This window comes from Delphinapterus leucas, chromosome X (assembly GCF_059928025.1).
Source record: "Delphinapterus leucas isolate spDelLeu-1000000601 "Yukka" chromosome X, BTC_Dleu_Yukka2, whole genome shotgun sequence".
Taxonomy (NCBI): Eukaryota; Metazoa; Chordata; class Mammalia; order Artiodactyla; family Monodontidae; genus Delphinapterus; species Delphinapterus leucas.
The window spans coordinates 69,310,407-69,329,711 of NC_143150.1; the positions used below are offsets into that span (position 1 = coordinate 69,310,407).

Consider the following 19,305-nt stretch of genomic DNA (forward strand, 5'->3'; position numbering starts at 1 on the left):
ATATAACATTATTATCAATTTTCTTTAAACTGTGTATCCAGAAACACTAATACATTTTTTAAATATGGCAAATTTTGATATAAACTCATAAAATTATTAAATCTGTCCATTTACAAATTTAAGTGCTTGTAAGTAGAATTTAAATTTATGTTTAAAAAGTAAAATTTTTATTTAAAACTTTTATTTAAAAGCATGTAAGCACAGACGAGAAAAAGTAAAGAACGAGGCTAAAGTCAGAAATGAATCAATCCAAAATGTAAAATTTGATTTTTGTTTAAAACACTGTGAATGAAGTAAATTATATGCCAAGGTATATAAAATTTGTTATAAGATTTATCTTTCATTACATGCTTCTGGAAATGAATTAACAAAAGCATTTCTAAAATGTGGCAATTTTCCTTCTTCTCCACCAATACTTTCCACTTTTAACATATAATATTCACAGTTTGTACTCTCTTACTATGGACAAATTAAAAACTAAAACATTCAAGTTACTAAAAGTGAGAATTCAAATTTTTTGAAGTCATAACAGAAACATATTGAAAAGAAAACTTTTACTAGAATGTCAAAGAATAAACTGAAATCTTCATTTTGACTTTAAAAGGAAGCCAGAATTGTCTTTGAAAAAAAAATCTGTATTTGAATAACAGTAAAAGTCATAAAACAGAGATAAAGGCATAGGAAATGAGAATTGGTTAACTCCCGATTTTAAACAATGTGAAAGAAATGTTTAGTTAACTGTGTGGAATCAGAGTTAATAACATTTTACTCATTTACTTCCATATAATTGAGTATTTCTAGTAATGAAGGTTAGATGGAAGCCCTTTACTTTGTAGCTGAATGGCAGGTTGTAAAGAAACATTTAATTCCTTTTGACTTTCTTAGAAAGAAAAAAGAAAGCCACATAATAAAGGTGGGGGAAAGGGTCATAATATTTTATAACAGGATGCAAGAGACTTTGCAAACAGAAGAAAATCTAAGCAAAGCCCAGCAGGACTGATTTGCCTCCTTCAATCATGGGGAACACAACCCAATCAATCACTTGTCATACTGGATCGCAATAGTAAAGGTGGATTTTATGGTTTATGGTTCCCAACACTGCACACTAATTTCCCTGTAACACCGTTTAATTGTTTCAAGCTGAGGGCCGGAAGCTTTTATTTCTTTTCTGAAGTTTTGTGGTTCTTTCATTTTCTGGTCACCAGAATCTGTATGTATACACCTGTTTGATATGTCCTATCACGACAGGAGGACTTATCTTCAGTGAAAGGAGGAAACAATCTTTCCTTAACTTAATATAAAAGATTATCTTTTTATTTATATTAAAAGCATTAATACATAAGAAGCACAAAATTAATACTGAGCCACAGAGCTTAACAAAATGGCTTTTGAGGTTTTCAGAATTCACTCCACAATTTTGCTTAGTTTAGGCATAAATGCTATATAGAATTCCACTCATGCTGGAATACTGGTTTTGTAAAATGCAGATTTATTTTTCTATTTTACCTACTGCATTTATTCATTTTGAAATATACTTACACTGCTGCTAAGTCTGGAATTCAAACCTTTTTTTTCTTTTAGATTTTTTCTGAAACATGCAAATTCTTTTTTGCCTCTCAAGACCCCACAGTTACCAGAGATGCATTTTGATAATCCAAAATAACCTATACAAATGAAATAGTGCCTACCGGAGAAAAATCATCTCATTAAAGAGAAAATAAATAAAGAGAAAATAAAGTTATCATGTGACTTTGAAAAAAAATCAGATTTTCAGAATTCCTTTTAGTTTTTTTTCATCACCAAACACTAAACTAGGAAAAACATCACTGTATCATTTATGCCTCATTCAATTTATGAGAAATTTTGTGCATTTAAATAATGCACACTAGAATAAATATCCAATCATTATGTGTTACGAAAACGGTCACCTGAAAAGGATGGATATCTTTAAGAACAGTTCATATCCAGATCATTTAGGTTGTGTGAATGCATACCAAAGGCAGCTTAATATTCCTACTTCCCTAGTTTAAAAAATGACTATCTTTTGTGCTGGTGGAATTTCTAGTTTTAGAAGGCTTGGAAAGAAATGAAGAGGTGTGAAGAAATATTCTGAAGATTCCTCGAGCACATAAAAGTGGCCAATTTCAAAGATGGATAATTCTTACACCTGGGAACTCTATTCTCTGACATATTTTTTGATTATTCATTTTCTAGAGTTACTTGTATTTGTAATTCAAACTTTTTTTAACTAAACCAATAATAAAGCTGGATGTAACTGCCCAGACAACACATGCAGCAGCATCAAGGGAAACATAAAGAACAAGTTTTCCACTGGAGATGCTTTAATTCACATTCTCTTTAATATTGAATTTGCCATATTTCCACAGACAAATTACTATTCAAGAGATTTTTTCCCATAGCTATTTTTTCCCTTGGAAAAAACATTTATGATTAATTCATATACACAAATCTAAGTCTGAACTGCTGCTTAAATTGGTGAATAATTCTAAATGATCAGGATAGGAAGGTAGAACATACTAGAGAGTGAGGCCAAAATCTCAAACCAAAGGGCTCTTTGTATCCTAAAAAGATAAATGGCCACATATTTTCTAATGTTCACTTACCTAGGGACTATCACCACTTGTTTAGTACTATATGGAATGATTTGACATTATACATCAGGAGAGACAGAAAAGGTCAACAGTCAAAGAGAACAAATTATTGATGGGACCGAGAACAAACAATTACTCAGATGAAGAAGGTTAAAGTAGCAAAAGCAATTAAAATTGAAAGCTGGTGAGTAAAGTGGAAAAACAATCAGGGTGAAACTGGGATATACTGATGAAGAATTATCAATAACAACCACAAACTTACATTGTGAAGCTAATAAGTACCTGACAATACGCTAGGAGTTTTATATATTCTTTTTGCCTTAGTCAGAGCTTTTTCCTTTGGGTTTAGAAGTTAGCATTACTGTTGTAAGAGGATTTTCCAAACAGTTTTGAATCCTAGGAAGTCTTTGAATATTGAGCCTCGATGCTAGAAGATACTACTGGGTGTAGAGGAACCAGGAAACAAAAAGGTAATAACAATTTATTGCAGTGAATACAATTGTAGAAGCTCAAGCTATCTAAATGACAGAAAAATGTCCAACCAAAAATTTGATTTTTGATGTATAACAAATCACATCACAGGACACTAAAATTCATAGAGTGATACAAATTTGAACACTGATAACTTCGTTAACTCTAAAATCATTGGAAATTACTGACCTAAATGAAAACAATTATAGCTACCAGTGCTGAGAAAAAAGGCAAAACTGGAAAAACTGAACAGATAAGTAAGTAATGGCTGGCATTAATGGACATGAACAAAATAACTGGTCACATGCTAGTAGTCATGGAGACAGCTTTCAGTCACTAATGACATAGCCTCCAATTACCCTGACCTCTTATTATCAGACTTCATTACAGTGAGTCAAAGCACTTGTCATAACACTGAATCAGCCATAAAACAATGCTTTTAGAATTGAAAAGTTCAATGCAAACTCTCACTTACCTTCCCTGTTAGAACTGAGGGAAATTCAGTATCAAACTTGTTGCTCAAGCCAAACCTTAAAAACAAAGACAGAACAAAATATATTCTACCCAGCATATTTAACTCTTTCCCTTAAAAAAAGTTACAAAGCCATGCATTTTTCTTTTGAGGTTGTGACCTAAAAGCACGTCCTAAAAATAATTTGATATTTATAGAAAATACACCTTTGACTATTAATCCAAATTAATAGTAAAAGAAACTTAAGGAGCCAATGTTAAAGTAGGATTCTAACTAGAACCATGATATGAGATTAAAAAATAATAGAGAAACACTGACATACAGCTGGAAATATCACAACTTTTGATTGAAACATCTCTGTTAAAACCCATTTTAATTGATAACTGTTGGAACTGGCTGATGGGTTATATATGGGAGTGGATTATACTATTCTTTCTACTTCTGTGGATATATGAAAATTCCTAATAAAAACTAATGTAACCTTTGGAACTATAGAGCTTGACAACTTATGATCAGTTACTATTCAGATACTCAAAGGTTGATCCTTATGAATGGCTTTTATGTATATGTTCAACCAATTTTGAGAAAACAGATCCCAGCCTCAAAAGCTCTGACTTTTTTCAAGTACACTCACTGAAATCTGTACTAAGTCAAAATGATTTTTTATAAGCCTTCCTTCACCTACTTGGTGATTGATTTCGGTAGGAATAACAAAGGTCACTTCCTGCATGTTAGATGATATATCAGAGTGACTACAATTTTATGTTAGTGTAAGCAAAAAACACTAACATTTAATAAGAACTCCTTTTGAGGTAGACAATAATAGTAACAGTTACCAGTAACTATCTACTTACCATGGGTTAGACACTGTGTTAGGTAAATACATTACCTCTAAAATTCACAAGCCTTCAAGAGAGGTATTGTTATCTCTGTTTTACAGAGAAGGAAGCTGACACTCAGAAAAAATTTTTTCAAAAAGTAATCAAATGACTTGCCCAAAGTCACATAGTAAGAGGAGGCAACCAAAATTCAAATGCTAATCCCTAAATTCTTTCTGTCCTATATTAAGCTCCTTGAGAACAGAAACTATGGCTTATTTACTTTGCTATCTTCCACTATGCTTAGTAGCACAATGGAATCTAGTAGGTGCTTAATAAAAGTTTGTTGAATAATAAGCTACTGTATGTCCTGTTTGATTCTACTGATTTATTGCACTTTGGTCTTAGGGTCACTTTAAAGACATCTTAAGAATCCAACGTCCTATTAAAACTCTCTGTGAGAATCACAGTCTCCTTGTATCATTTATGCTAACAGCTCCTCTTTAAGGACACAAGCCAATCCTCGTGCTCTTTTTGTGCAAGACTATATTTAGCAGCTAGCAGCAAGGTACATATCTGTACATAAATATATTTTACCTTGCATGTTTAAAATGTATTTAAAAAAAAACAAATTCTATATTTTAAAAGAGTTGAGAAAATTAATTAGCAATTATAAAAAGAACTTAACTTCATTAAAAAACTTCATTACTTCTCTAGGTGTCAGTACAACACATAACGAGAGCATAACAATTTTATAATAACATTCTCATAACATTCCCCTTAAAACTATACATAGAGGAGGATAACCTAACTTAAAAATAAAATGGTACTCTTGTACATGAATTTTTATGGCAACTTTCATGTGCTGTTTGAGAAACTGATACTCTAGTATTAAATATATATTTGTAATTATGTACTAACTAAGCAATCAGTAACATGACAAATATTTAATAGAGCAAGAAACATACTTAATTCAAATCATATTTAGGTAAATAGTGACCTTATCACTAGTCAAGAAGATGTAATTGAATTCATTATTCCACAGTTAATTCTTATTGCATAACAAAGAAATATATACAGGTTTCATTTATAGAAAGTAGACATGATACATTTGAAAGCAGAGCTCTATTTCCATTCGTACAGCTTGTCTTCTATTTTTTAAAATTAGGGCTTCCCTGGTGGCACAGTGGTTGGGAGTCCGCCTGCTGATGCAGGGGACACGGGTTCGTGCCCCGGTCCGGGAAGATCCCACATGCTGCAGAGAGGCTGGGCCCGTGAGCCATGGCCGCTGAGCCTGCGCGTCCAGAGCCTGTGCTCCGCAACAGGAGAGGCCACAACAGTGAGAAGCCCGCGTACGGCAAAAAAAAAAAAAAAAAAAAAAATCCAATTTATTTATTTATTTTTGGCCGTGCAGTGCAGCATGTGGGGTTTTAGTTCCCTGACCAGGGATCAAACCTGTGTCCCCTTCAGTGGAAGCACTGAGTCCTAACCACTGGACCACCAAGGAATTCCCCTTTTGCCTTTTAGATACAATGTTAATAATATGTTCCTACCTCCATTAGAGACTGCTGCCATTATAGCTTTTCCCAGTTGCCATTCTTTTACTACATATCAAATACATAGAGGATATAGACAGATGTATTCCTCAAAATGCATGGAATATATCTATTATTTAAAAAAATTTAGCTTTGCTATTCTCTTTGCATTTATCACCAGACAAATGAACTTTCGTTGCCACTGTTTCCATTTCCTTAATATTATCCCTTCCTTTCTTAACCTTTTGAATGAACATGCTGGCTTTTTTTTTTTTATTTTGGCTGTGCCGTGTGGCATGTGGGATCTTAGTTCCCTCACCAAGGATCGAACCCGTGCCCCTGTGTTGGGAGCATGGAGTCTTAACCACTGGACCACCAGGGAAGTCCCTAACCTTCTGAAATTTCTCTTTTGATGCTGTTACTATACTGAAAATAATCCCTTATTTGGTAAATTTATTTAGAAAGACAAGTTCATCTTATTTAGTGCCAAATTCAATGTCCTCTTCTCAGAACTTTCCCCCCGACTTTGCAGCCTGTGATGCTGTTCACCACTCCTTCCTAACATTCTCCGATTCATTCACTCTCTCTTAACACTCTTGTCTTTTCCCAAAGTTTAGCTGTTAGTCATCTGCTCCTCTTTCTAAAGGAATTATAACAGTTCATCTATTTTTAATAGCCTTGACAATCACTTCTATGCCAAATCTATATCTCTAGTTCTATATTTCCCAACATGCTCTAGTCCCTCATCTCTAACTGCATACTAAAAATTTCCATTTGGAAATAATGCCATTTGTAGCAACATGGATGGCCCTAGAGATTATTATACAAAGTGAAGTAAGTCAGAAAGAGAAAGAGAAATGCCATATGATATCACTTATACGTGGAATCTAAAATATGACACAAATGAATTTATCTATGAAACAGAAACAGACTCACAGACATAGAGAACAGACTTGTGGCTGCCAAGGGGGAGGGTGGGTGAGGGAGGGATGGAGTGGGAGTTCGGGGTTAGCAGATGTAAACTAGCATATATAGAATGGATTAACAACAAGGTCCTACTGTACAGCACAGGGAATTATATTCAGTATCCTGTGATAAACCATAATGGAAAAGAATATGGAAAAGAATGTATACATATATATAAATGAATCACTTTGCTGTACAGCAGAAATTAACACAACACTGTAAATAACTATACTTCAATAAAATAAATTAAAAAAAACAACAAAAATAACAATTTCCATTTGGATATCTTGCTACAAAATAATACACCTCAAGTGAACACGTCTAAAATTAAAAGTTACCTTTTATTGGAAACTGGCTCCCCCCTTTCAAATTCCTCATCTCTATCAATGGCACATTGACTCTCTTTAACCTAGACCCTGGTATTTTTTGGACCTTCCCTCTCCTATTTTTTGCACCTTGCTTATATCCAGGTGGTCCCAAGTCCTGTTATTTGTTCCTCTGAAATGATTCTCATATCATTTCCTTCCTTTCCATTGCCACTGCTGTGTTGGCTCGTCTTTGCTCATGTGGTTTCTCTTGCTTCCTCTCCCTAGTTTCAATCCAATGCAGTCCTCAAAACTCAAGTCAACCCCTGCTGCAAGCCTTCATGGATTTCCCTTTCTCTGAACACTCATAGCCAACTTTAATCTGTACTACACAATTCAAAATTTAATAAAATATTTTCTTTTATTCTTCGCTGATCCACACCAATTCCTTAAAGGAGATTTTCCTGTTAGCTTTGTAAACCAAGACCTGTACTTTCTTTTTTCTGTATTCTTCATAGTGCTTAGCCCAGTGCTCAGGTTCTCAAAAAATGCTTGCTAAATTCACATTACAAATTTTCTTCTCTAATATAAAAATGGATTGTATTTTCTAAAATATAAAAAGTATATTAGAAATGGTAAGGAGGGAATACCCTGGCAGTCTAGTGGTTAGCACTCTGTGCTCTCACTGCCAAGGGCCCAAGTTCAATCCCTGGTCGGGGAACGAAGATCCCACAAGCTATGCAGGGTGGACAAAAATTAAAAAAAAAAAAAAAGAAATGCTAAGGAAAGTGTCATTTTACTTCTTAAAACACTCCATTATGGCCTACATTTATCTACTTCAAAAGGTATAAAGATAGGCAAACTAGGCCCAATATATTCTCATAATTTGGGCTAAAAGGTAGTAGCAATTCTGTTCTTGCCTACCAGGGATTTCTTTCTTTAACTTCTGCATTAGATATTCAGCACCTAAAATGAGTACTTAAATAATCTTAGGCACAACATTTTACTTAGTAGCTACTAGGAAAATGTTGAAATGGCTCCTGCTAAATGAACACCTCAGCTTTGTTTCATAAGTAAACCATTAAGTTAAGAACTGTGAGTCCACAGAGGTTAGACAAGCTCATCTACCCATTACTGATCAGTGACAGACATGAGTCAAGATGTGGGGTTCTTCAGCATTAGACAAAGGCACTTAGGAACTGCTCACACTGTCATTTTATCGGCTTCATTAAATATAGAGCCTATTATGTGTTTGAAGCTGACCCAGCTGCTGGTTCTTAATGATTGTATTTTATTTGTTAAGTGTCTCCAATGCCCCAGATTTTAATTTCTTGGACAATTCTTTGGAGTAAAGGAAACTGAGGTAAAGAAGGATGGGTCCTCTAGTTGCTCTTCCCTCTTTTCTCCCTCCCTATACCCCTTACTGTTTTTAATTCTTTTGAAAATGACTATACATCAGCCTTTGAAAACCTTGCTCAAATTTAAGTTTATGTGTTCAGGTTGTTTAAGAAAACACATCAAAGTGTAGTAAAATTCTGCCAACAAAAACCATTTCACTAGAAAACTATGCGCTTATAGTAACACTGATTCTGAAGAACGTGCACTGATCTCTGTTTACTATAACAAGAAAAAGGAAAGTCTATGCCCTTCAATTAAAAGAGATTTTTAAAAATTAGTTAATTTCTTTTATCTTCCATATGGAAATAATCATGTCTTGCTGCCCTGTAAAATGACAAGTTACCATAGCTTCAGTATTCTCAAAGCCTAAAATCTTATAAAATACTTACCTTATACAAACACAAATTAACAATGCTTCACTGTAATTCCTCAAAGACAGCTGTTTACAGAAAAGGCATTCCATTCACTGATTAGAGAAGTATCAATATTTGTAGTGCTCTCTAACTTTCTGCAGAAATGCACTGTTTGGCAAATTTGGCCATCTTTTTTCAATTCTGTATATAATCACTTCAGCTCTTTTAGATTAATTTTAATGAGAATTTTATATATTTCTGAGAATTGGTAACCTCTTATCTCTACTAACTTTTATACAGCTGTATTATCAAGGGTAAATATCTATATATTTTAAGTAATATAAAGAGTGTGGTAATACCTATAAATAAGAAAAAAAATCTCATGGGATGTAAGATCCAAATATTCATCCTAAAAATATCAAGATGAAAAATGATAGACACTAAGCTACATCACTCAAATGTATAGTATTTCTGAAACAATACTTGCAAGAGACATTTCATTATTTCTGTTTCTAAAACCTCAAATCTGTGGGAGTTAATTTAGCCATTTATATATATATTAAAGGCATTCTTGTATCTTTTAATAAAATATTTTAGGTGTGTTATACAATATTTAAATGGTAGTGCCCATCATACTGGCATACTGACACACAGAAGATGGCAGTTACTGTTCTTTGTGCTGGGTATATATACAGCAATGAGTAACACATCAAATATATCTGCCTTAATGACACTTTAAAACTTTTTAATTTGAAAAAAGATACCCAAATATCCATTTATGATCATCATCATCTCAGATTTGGAATTACAATTATTCTGGTTAGGTCATTCGACTTCTCAAAAAATTATGATTGATAAGACATTAAATGATATCTTGATAAGTAACGAGAAAACCAATGTGTAAAGATGATATAAGTACACAGGGGTATTCTGACACATAAAGTCTTGCTCAACAAACCTTTCAGAGGTAAGGACATGCTATAACCCCCACCCCAAATCTGGTAGTATTGTATCTATGCTCAGAAACACAAATACTCTCCAGAGGATGATTCAACTAACTAGCATTTGTTGAGGGCCTATAATACAGCACACACTATGGTGGGCATATTTTTACTAAAGTGAACCAGTATTTATTCAACTCACTTTTACTGAGTGTCTACTTCAGGGTAGGCACTGTGTTAGGCACTGAGAATTCAGAGGGAACCAGTGATTGTCCTGCCATTTCTGCTTCCAATTTATTCAGGGCAGAGAAGACTTGCAGGAGGTGCTGACTTATGACGTAAGGGTGGTAGGTACTGGGATTCTAGATGAAGGCCCCAGCTTGAGCAGAGGCAAAGAGATAAACAGCATGCTGTGAATAAGAAAATACAAGCAGTAAAGGGAAATGTCAAAAGATTAGGCTGATAGATAGGCAGGGTCCAGTTCTATATTCCATGTTATAGAGCTTAGACTCTATCCTATGGATGAAGGGGAAACCACAGAAGTCTTAAACAGGAAAGTGGTGTCTCCATCGAGCAGCAGGCTGAGGGATAGATTTGGAGGTGACAAGGATGAAGACAAGATGACTAGTAGGGTGGTGAAAGGGGCTTGAATCAGGGAAGTGGTGGTAGGGAGGAAAAGAAGAAATTTTTAGGTCATACATTACTAATACCCACTGATTGCTTAGCTGTGAGAAGACTGAGTGGGAAAGAGGAACCACCGATGAATAATGGGATAGGAGGAGGTCCATTTAACTGAGTTGGAGAACTCAGAAATAGGAGGAATTTTTTGAGGGGTTGGGATGGGGGTGTGAGGGGATGTGAGAGGGGGAGGATGAGTTTTGTTTTGAGTACGTTGAATTTAAGATGTCAGTGAGCCACTAGGTGAGGAAGTCCAGATAAGAGTCAGAGCAGAGTCTGGTATAGATATACTGATACATATTTGGGAGACATCAGATAATTGAAACCATGAGAGTCAAGATGAGACCATCTAGATAGAGCAGGGAATGAGAATAGTGGGCTGAGAACAAAACCCTGGAGATCACTAGTATTTAAGGAGCAAGAAAGGAAAAGAAACCCATGAACGAGGCAGTTAAGGAATAACCAGAAAAATATAAGGAGAACCAGGAAGAGTGAAATGGCCAAGGAATTCCTAGATTTGTTTAGCTGGCAAAATTTTTTTTTTAAATCAGAATTTGAATACCTTTAGGCAAAACATATACCTTCCAGTTCAACTAAGGCCCCATCATTACTCATGCTGCACTATTTTCTGTGACCCGTCTCACCTCTGAAGGCCAGTGTGTTTATGACCCCTGGAGTAAAAGCCTCTGAGAAAGAGGGAGTCATTATATGCAGCAGAGAGGACCAGAAAGATAGGAAATTGAAGATGCCCACTAATTTAGCAACAGGAGGGTCATGGTGATCTTAATGATACCAGTTTGTCTGTGGTCATGGTGGCAGAATCCAGATTACAGAAGGGTGAAGAGGAAATAGATATGGTGAATGTAGCTACTCTTAAGAAATTTGGAGAAAGAAGGAAGAGAGATTAGACAATAGCTAATGGGGAATGTAGGTCTAGGAAGGCTTTTAGTTTTAAAGAATTAGAGAGACTGAATATGTTTACAGGCTGAGCCAACAGAGAGGCTGAGTGAGGTAATATAGAGAGAGGTGCTGCCTGGGAGGAGGCTGGAAGAGAAGGGTATGGAAAGCACAAATGGAGGGGTGAGTTTTGAACAAGCAGAGGGACTCCATGATCTCTGAGGGTAGAGGAAGAGAGCACAGGAATTCAAACCTAATTAAGATACAGTGCAGGTGTTTCAGCAGGAAAGTGACATGATTAAACCGTGTTTTACGAAAATTAGTTTGGCACAAGCATGCAGATGGATTGGGGTGGGGAGAGGTGGCAGACTGTGGCCGCAATTCAAGCAGGAGATGATGGCAACCCAAACTAGAGAGGTGCCAGTAGAAATGGAGAAAATGAATGATCTAATAGACCTTTTAAAAGGCATGATGACATAATTCTGGGACAGACTGGCAAAGGGCAATTCAAGGAGAAGGAAGAGTTAAAAATGACTCAAGGACTTGAAATATTACCCTGGAAGATTGGAATGGCAGTATCAGGGTCAGAAATGGGGAAACTGGAATGCACAATCTGGGGAGGGAAAATAAATTGGGTTTAAGATATACTGAATTTGAGGTGATGGTTCTCAAATTTAAACTTTGTAAAGAAACAACAACCTCTAAAGAACAGATGACTGCACGAAGAATGAAAAAAATAAGAATGGGAGAGAATAAGAAATATTTCATTCAGATAGGGCAACTAACACTCCCATGCCAGAAAAAAATTAAAGAGGCTGATATTTTAGATGTCTCAGAATTAGATTAACTATTTCCTAAGGATCTTACTTTACCTGTTGTAAGGAAGGTTTTCCTATCATAGAAAGACCAGTTTCTCATTGAACATCAAACATGCTTTCTAGGTCAGAGAATGTGTACAATACAACTAAGTAATTTTCCAAACTATGTACACTGGTTAGCAATTCAAGTACTGGTTTGCTGCTTTTCAGGTTTTGGCTTCAATTAATACCAGCAGTTACTATGAGCACCATTATTTCACACTCCTTATTCCAGAATTTTTAAGCTGAGAAGGTCATTACACCTATCATAAGGGCCTGGGCATGGCAAGTGTCAGTGCTTTGCTTTTAATTGAAAATAGGTTGTTAAGTACTTCACCATGGTTGTGTGAGGAGTAGAATGGAACCACAAATAAGTTTCAGGGAACTTAAACTCTGTTTTCTTGCCTGTTCCTTGTTTTCTGAATTTTAGGAAAAAAATGAAGGGGAGGAATGCTGGAATATAAAATTGTAGACTGGAATAAAAAGCCTTTTTCTGTTTGATCATATGAAATAATCTGCATGAAAGTAACCTTTGGTACCAGAATCATAATTAATTTGAGTAATAAATTGTTTCCCTAGTGATGAAAGGAATGGAAATAAAACAGCGCAGTAAGCTGGCATCTGAACATTGTAGGCTATCTGCAAAATTCTTGGACCAAGAAAAATTGTGTTAAAATTGCCTAACCAAAAGGCAGGTCTAAAAATCTCCCCACACTCTTCCACAATTTTGAAATCTTCCTTAATACTTTTCATGCAAAGATCACAAAAGTATATTACAATTAAAATACTCAGCATGTTAAAATTAAAAGCTAACATGACGGGGGGAGGTGGTGCATAATATATGATTTCAGATAATATGAACTCAACTGAAAGTCAGAGGGGTAGGTGAGCCATTATCAAAATTACAGGCAGCATGACTTGATAGGAAAAAATAGTCCTATTTTGAAAACTCAGTAAATGATAGCATAATTAAGAGGATGAACATGACACAATATTCAAACTTCCAAGTATTTACTGTCCAAGCACATAAAAACGAGAAAGCACTCTTCAAAGACCAGAGAACCATTAAATTTTTCTTGTGCTTTGACAACTACTACTCTATGAGGTCCCTCCCCCTTTTTATTTTCTCAAATATGATCCAAGATGTCAATTTTAAAAAAAACTCTGTATGAGTTTTCAAAAAATCATTCTCAGCTCCTAGGGGACTAATTTCCATATATATTTAATGTTTGCATATTTAATATTTGGGAATACAAAATCTCCTGCAGGTATGTTAAATTATTTCAGAGCTGAAAGGCTTTAAAAGCCATCTACTCCAAACCCCTCATTTTACCAATGGAGAAATCAAGGCCCAGAAATGGGAAGTAACCTGACCAAGGTCACAGGGCCAGTAAGAAGCAGGGCTGGGACTAACATACAAGAGCCCTCACTCTCAATCCATTGCTCTTTCTACGTTTCATAGCTACTTCTCAACCTGAACCTCTAATTGTGTGATATTTAAGAAACGTCAGAATGAAGAGTGATCAAGACACGGAAAGGATTATTGAATTCATTTACAAAGGGATTAGATAGGAAGAATGGATGGATGAATACATGGATGGGTGATTATTCTATAATGTTATTCACAAAATATATTATGTTTCTGTTTTGAAGAGTCCAAGCCTAGGTCTCGTCACTTGTTACAGCTGTCACCGTGTTCCACCAGACATCAATCTTGGCGGCAAAGAGTCCGCTGGTACATCCTGCAGTTTAAAGACTGTTCATCGCCAGCATACACAGAAGCAAGGAGACTCACCCCTACTCCAATCCCTCTGGCTCCCAACCCCCTAACTTCCCTGTCCTATACTCACTTTTTACCCGGTGTTGGTGCATCACATTTGCTTTCTCCTCACTTCCTTTACACTTGTCTCCCTCAGTTTCCCCATTTAGACCAGGTGTCCTTTCCTAACTATATGCCTCAGTCAGCCCTCCCCCACTCCACAGGCCCCTCGATTGCCTTATTCCTCTGTCGCCAAATCTCAGCCTTTTCAAACCCCATGGCTCCCTCTCGCTTACACAGTGATGTGGCCGGCGCCCCGCACCAATACTGGGTCGGGGGCATATCTCCGCAGATGCTCTTCGCTCACTACCCGAGGCGGGGGCGGCGTATCCTCCACCTGCTCCTCTTCTTCTTCCTCCTCCTCCTCTTCTTCCTCCTCCTCCTCATCTTCCTCGTCATCGTCGGGCCCCGATACCGACGACGACGACGACGGCGACGACGACGACGTTGCCGCTTCTTCTTCCTCCTCCTCCAGTTCCGAGATCGTGTCGAACTCCGCCATGTTGGGCAGCAGGATGCTCATCACGTGACCTCTCGATCACCGCCACCCTCACGCAGAAGAGTTTGAACCTGCTGAGGTGCTGGAAGAGGAGGGGGAACGAAATGCAGAGAAAGATGAGGGGTGTAGGGACAGGATTTAAGGAGATGCGCCTGCGTGGTGGGGTAGACCGGGGGGTGGGGGGGGCGGAGGTTGTTGGAGGCGGGGGCATGAGGGAGAGAGGAGCAAAATCAGTGTACGCTTGCGCGGCTCCAAGGGAAGGGGGGCGTTAGAGGTGAACTACTGGGAATTGTCGAGGTACGGTATGCGGGTGCTGCTCTTAATACTGCTGTTTGGGCTTCTGCTGCTTGTTTCCCGCGGACGTATCTTCTGGTTTTATTTCCTATTAATTAATAATGGGTATTATTACCCCCTTCCCTCCAGTGCAGGGAAGGGATAGTCTATAAAAGTGAGGTTAGAACTTTGCCCCATATATCTTAAGGTATACACCAATCCCTTACGTTTGTTCTGCATTACAGTTTAAAAGACTTTTACAGCAGAACTTTGCCACACCCTGGGAGGCATTTTTATTAACATTTTACTGAAGAGGAAACTTTCTACTACTTCTACTATGCAATACTTACGGAGGACTTACTAAGTGTCAGGGACTGTGCTAAGTGCTCTATGTGCATATCTCATTTAATACTTCACAACCCTATGAGATATGCACCATGATGATCTCATTTTACCGGTGGGAAACCTAGATGCAGAAAGGGTAAATAACTTGCCCAAGGTCATGAAGTTACTAAATGGCAGACCTGGTTTTAAACTTGGGGGGTCTTTTCTAATTCCAGCAGCCCAGCACTCTTAACCAAAGGGCTATACTGCCTGAAGTTGTTTGGAAGGGCTTCGTAGAGCGGTGCCTTTTGGGCATCTTGAAAGATGTTTGAATTTTGGAGTTCTCGGGGGCGGGGGAGGAGGGAAATGGAGGGTGTGGAGGGAGGACTCCAACCCTAGGAAACATTAATTAACATCATCCATTTTCCAGACACTGGGCTAGACTCTTTCACATACAATATCTCAGTTAACCCTTAAACAATCCTGTGAGGTAAGCATCATCATTATCTATTTTATAGATAGCAAAGCAGTCTCGGGAGGTTTAAGTAATTTATTAAGGTCTCTGGTGACCTTTTGTCCAAGATTTTCCATTTCAAATATTCTATCTTCCCCACACCCACTAAAATGTTACAGAGATCACATATTTTGAGTTTCCAATCCATGTCTCAAACTATTTCGTACTTAGCAGCAGCACAAAAATCCATACCATAATTCAGGGATCATTAAGACAATAAATTCACACAGCTGCTAAGTAATAAAACAAATACTGTAATCCAGGTATTCTAATGTTAGCTTCACTGCTCTTTCTGCTACACTAGCTGCATCCCAGTTAGTTGATGAGACAGGAAACAGATATAGCCACACTTGAATTTAGGGTGAGCATTTTATTAACAGTATAGCAGTAAAAACAAAGCATTTAGGATGTATGAGGGAGGAAGAAATTAGTTCTGTGAAAGGCACTGATCAAACCATCATCATTATCAAGGAGGTTGCATTATTAAAATGGAAAAAAATTTGTTGTACTCAAAAGCTTGATTATTTAGGAACTTTAAAAGTAAGTTGCAGCACTATCAGTGAGCAACAAAATCTAGTATTTTATAGCAGAGAGAACTTTATCTACTAGCCAGAAATTATAATTAAAGATAGAACCTTAAAGTATTTTATAATAGCCTTCTGGTATGTCTTTTCTTGGGCATTAATAAATAATGTCATGTCATTTATCAGAGCAAAATACCTTAGACTTAAGATCAAATCAATATTCTGCATCAGTTCTTCTCTTTCAAAAAGCAAAAAAGCCATAGGCAATACTAAAAATGTTTCAAATATCTTATATTATCTGTAAAGTTCCACTAAGTCAATCTCTAGAGGGAAGTATTGTGCTATTACTGCTTAAGTGGTAGTTCACCACTCAGGATTAGCCTAGGTAGGGATATTTGAAGGGAGAGTATAAGGAGTGGACTTGTGATAAGTGTAAATGAGATATTGGAACTATGGTAAAAGTGAAGAAATGATGGTTGTAGGAGATGGGAGGGAAGGAGAGGGAGGGTGAAATTCCATAATCAAAATGGAAAGAGGCCCCTGACACTTAGATGTCAAAAGGATGAAAGAGTTAAGAGAAGTGCTATGCTTGGAGAAACTCACGAGTATAGTCAAATCTGCTTATCTGTTCTCCTGCATATACAGTGGGCTAAAAAGGTATATATGATTCCAAAGGTAATTTGTTTTGCTAAACTATTGGAGAATTTGGAATTGGAAAAGCTGAGAAAAACATAATTTGTCAGCAACGCAAGAGACAACATGATTTTTAAATGATACTTTAGCAACCATCAAGGATAGTAAAGCTAGGAGTGAATGAAACAGAAAGCATACCGTGTAACTTTCTGTCTGATGTGCTAAGCAGGGAATGGAGGTAATTCTCCCATATGAGGCAAAAGGTCACAGGTTTAACCATTTGAGGCGGGAAATTTCAACTTAAAACAGCCGAAAAGAATTGCAACTTTTTTATTGGAGTATAATAGCTTTACAGTGGTGTGTTAGTTTCTGCTTCATAACAAAGTGACTCAGTTATACATATACATATGTTCCCATATCTCTTCCTTCTTGCGTCTCCCTCCGTCCAACCCTCCCTATGCCACCCCTCTAGGTGGTCACAAAGCACCGAGTGGATCTCCCTGTGCTATGCGGCTGCTTCCCACTAGCTATCTATTTTAAGTTTGGTAGTGTATATATGTCCATGCCACTCTCTCACTTTGTCACAGCTTACCCTTCCCCCTCCCCATATCCTCAAGTCCATTCTCTAGTAGATCTGTGTCTTTATTCCTGTCTTACCCCTAGGTTTTTCATGATATTTTTTTTCTTAAATTCCATATACATGTGTTAGCATATGTTATTTGTCTTTCTCTTCCTGACTTACTTCACTCTGTATGACAGACTCTAGGTCCATCCACCTCACTACAAATAACTCAATTTCGTTTCTTTTTTGGCTGAGTAATATTCCATTGTATATATGTGCCATATCTTCTTTATCCATTCATCTGATGATGGACACTTAGGTTGCTTCCATCTCCTGGCTATTGTAAATAGAGCTGCAATGAACATTTTGGTAAATGACTCTTTTTGAATTATGGTTTTCTCAGGGTATATGCCCAGTAGTGGGATTGCTGGGTCATATGGTAGTTCTATTGTAGTCTTTTAAGGAACCTCCATACTGTCCTCCATAGTGGCTGTACCAATTAACATTCCCACCAGCAGTGCAAGAGGGTTCCCTTTTCTCCACACCCTTTCCAGCATTTACTGTTTCTAGATTTTTTGATGATGGCCATTCTGACTGGTGTGAGATGATATCTCATTGTAGCTTTTATTTGCATTTCTCTAATGATTAATGATGTTGAGCATGCTTTCATGTGTTTGTTGGCAATCTGTATATCTTCTTTGGAGAAATGTCTATCTAGGTCTTCTGCCCGTTTTTGGATTGGGTTGTTCGTTTATTTGTTATTGAGCTGCATGAGCTGCTTGTAAATTTTGGAAATTAATCCTTTGTCAGTTGCTTCATTTGCAAATATTTTCTCGCATTCTGAGGGTTGTCTTTTGGTCTTGTTTATGGTTTCCTTTGCTGTGCAAAAGCTTTGAAGTTTCATTAGGACCCATTTGTTTGTTTTTATTTCCATTTCTTGAGGAGGTGGGTCAAAAAGGATCTTGCTGTGATTTATGTCATAGAGTGTTCTGCCTATGTTTTCCTATAAGAGTTTGATAGTCTCTGGCCTTATATTTAGGTCTTTAATCCATTTTGAGTTTATTTTTTGTGTATGGTGTTAGGGAGTGTTCTAATCTCATACTTCTACATGTACCTGTCCAGCTTTCCCAGCACCACATATTGAAGAGGCTGTCCTGTCTCCACTGTACATTCCTGCCTCCTTTATCAAAGATAAGGTGACCTTATGTGGGTGGGTTTATCTGTGGGCTTTCTATCCTGTTCCATTGATCTATCTTTCTGTTTTTGTGCCAGTACCATACTGTCTTGATTACTGTAGCTTTGTAGTATAGTCTGAAGTCAGGGAGCCTGATTCCTCCAGCTCCGTTTTTCATTCTCAAGATTGCTTTGGCTATTCGGGGTCTTTTGTGTTTCCATACAAATTGTGAGATTTTTTGTTCTAGCTCTGTGAAAAATGCCAGTGGTAGTTTGATAGGGATTGCGTTGAATCTGTAGATTGCTTTGGGTAGTAGAGTCATTTTCACAATGTTGATTCTTCCAATCCAAGAACATGGTATATTTCTGCATCTATTTGTATCATCTTTAATTTCTTTCATCAGTGTCTTATAAGTTTCTGCATACAGGTCTTTTGTCTCCTTAGGTAGGTTTATTCCTAGATATTTTATTCTTTTTGTTGCAATGGTAAATGTGAGTGTTTGCTTAATTTCACTTTCAGATTTTTCATCATTAGTGTATAGGAATGCCAGAGATTTCTGTGAATTAATTTTTGTATCCTGCTACTTTACCAAATTCATTGATTAGCTCTAGTAGTTTTCTGGTAGCATCTTTAGTATTCTCTATGTATAGTATCATGTCATCTGCAAACAGTGACAGCTT

The 19,305-nt window shown here is 36.9% G+C and overlaps 1 protein-coding gene across 2 annotated transcripts in view; it reads right to left on the reverse strand.

Annotated features, from left to right (window-relative positions):
* CHIC1 (cysteine rich hydrophobic domain 1) overlaps positions 1–14,674 on the reverse strand; it is a 41,675-nt gene extending 27,001 nt beyond the window's left edge. For both annotated transcript variants that reach the window (XM_022580883.2, XM_022580885.2), the window contains exons 1-2: positions 14,359–14,674; positions 3,559–3,613 (exon numbers count right to left, since the gene is read on the reverse strand). In XM_022580883.2, coding sequence (XP_022436591.1) covers positions 3,559–3,613; positions 14,359–14,645 — 342 coding nt within the window. In that variant the 5' untranslated portion in view covers positions 14,646–14,674. The remainder of the gene's footprint in view (positions 1–3,558; positions 3,614–14,358) is intronic.
* Positions 14,675–19,305: the final 4,631 nt, after the last annotated feature.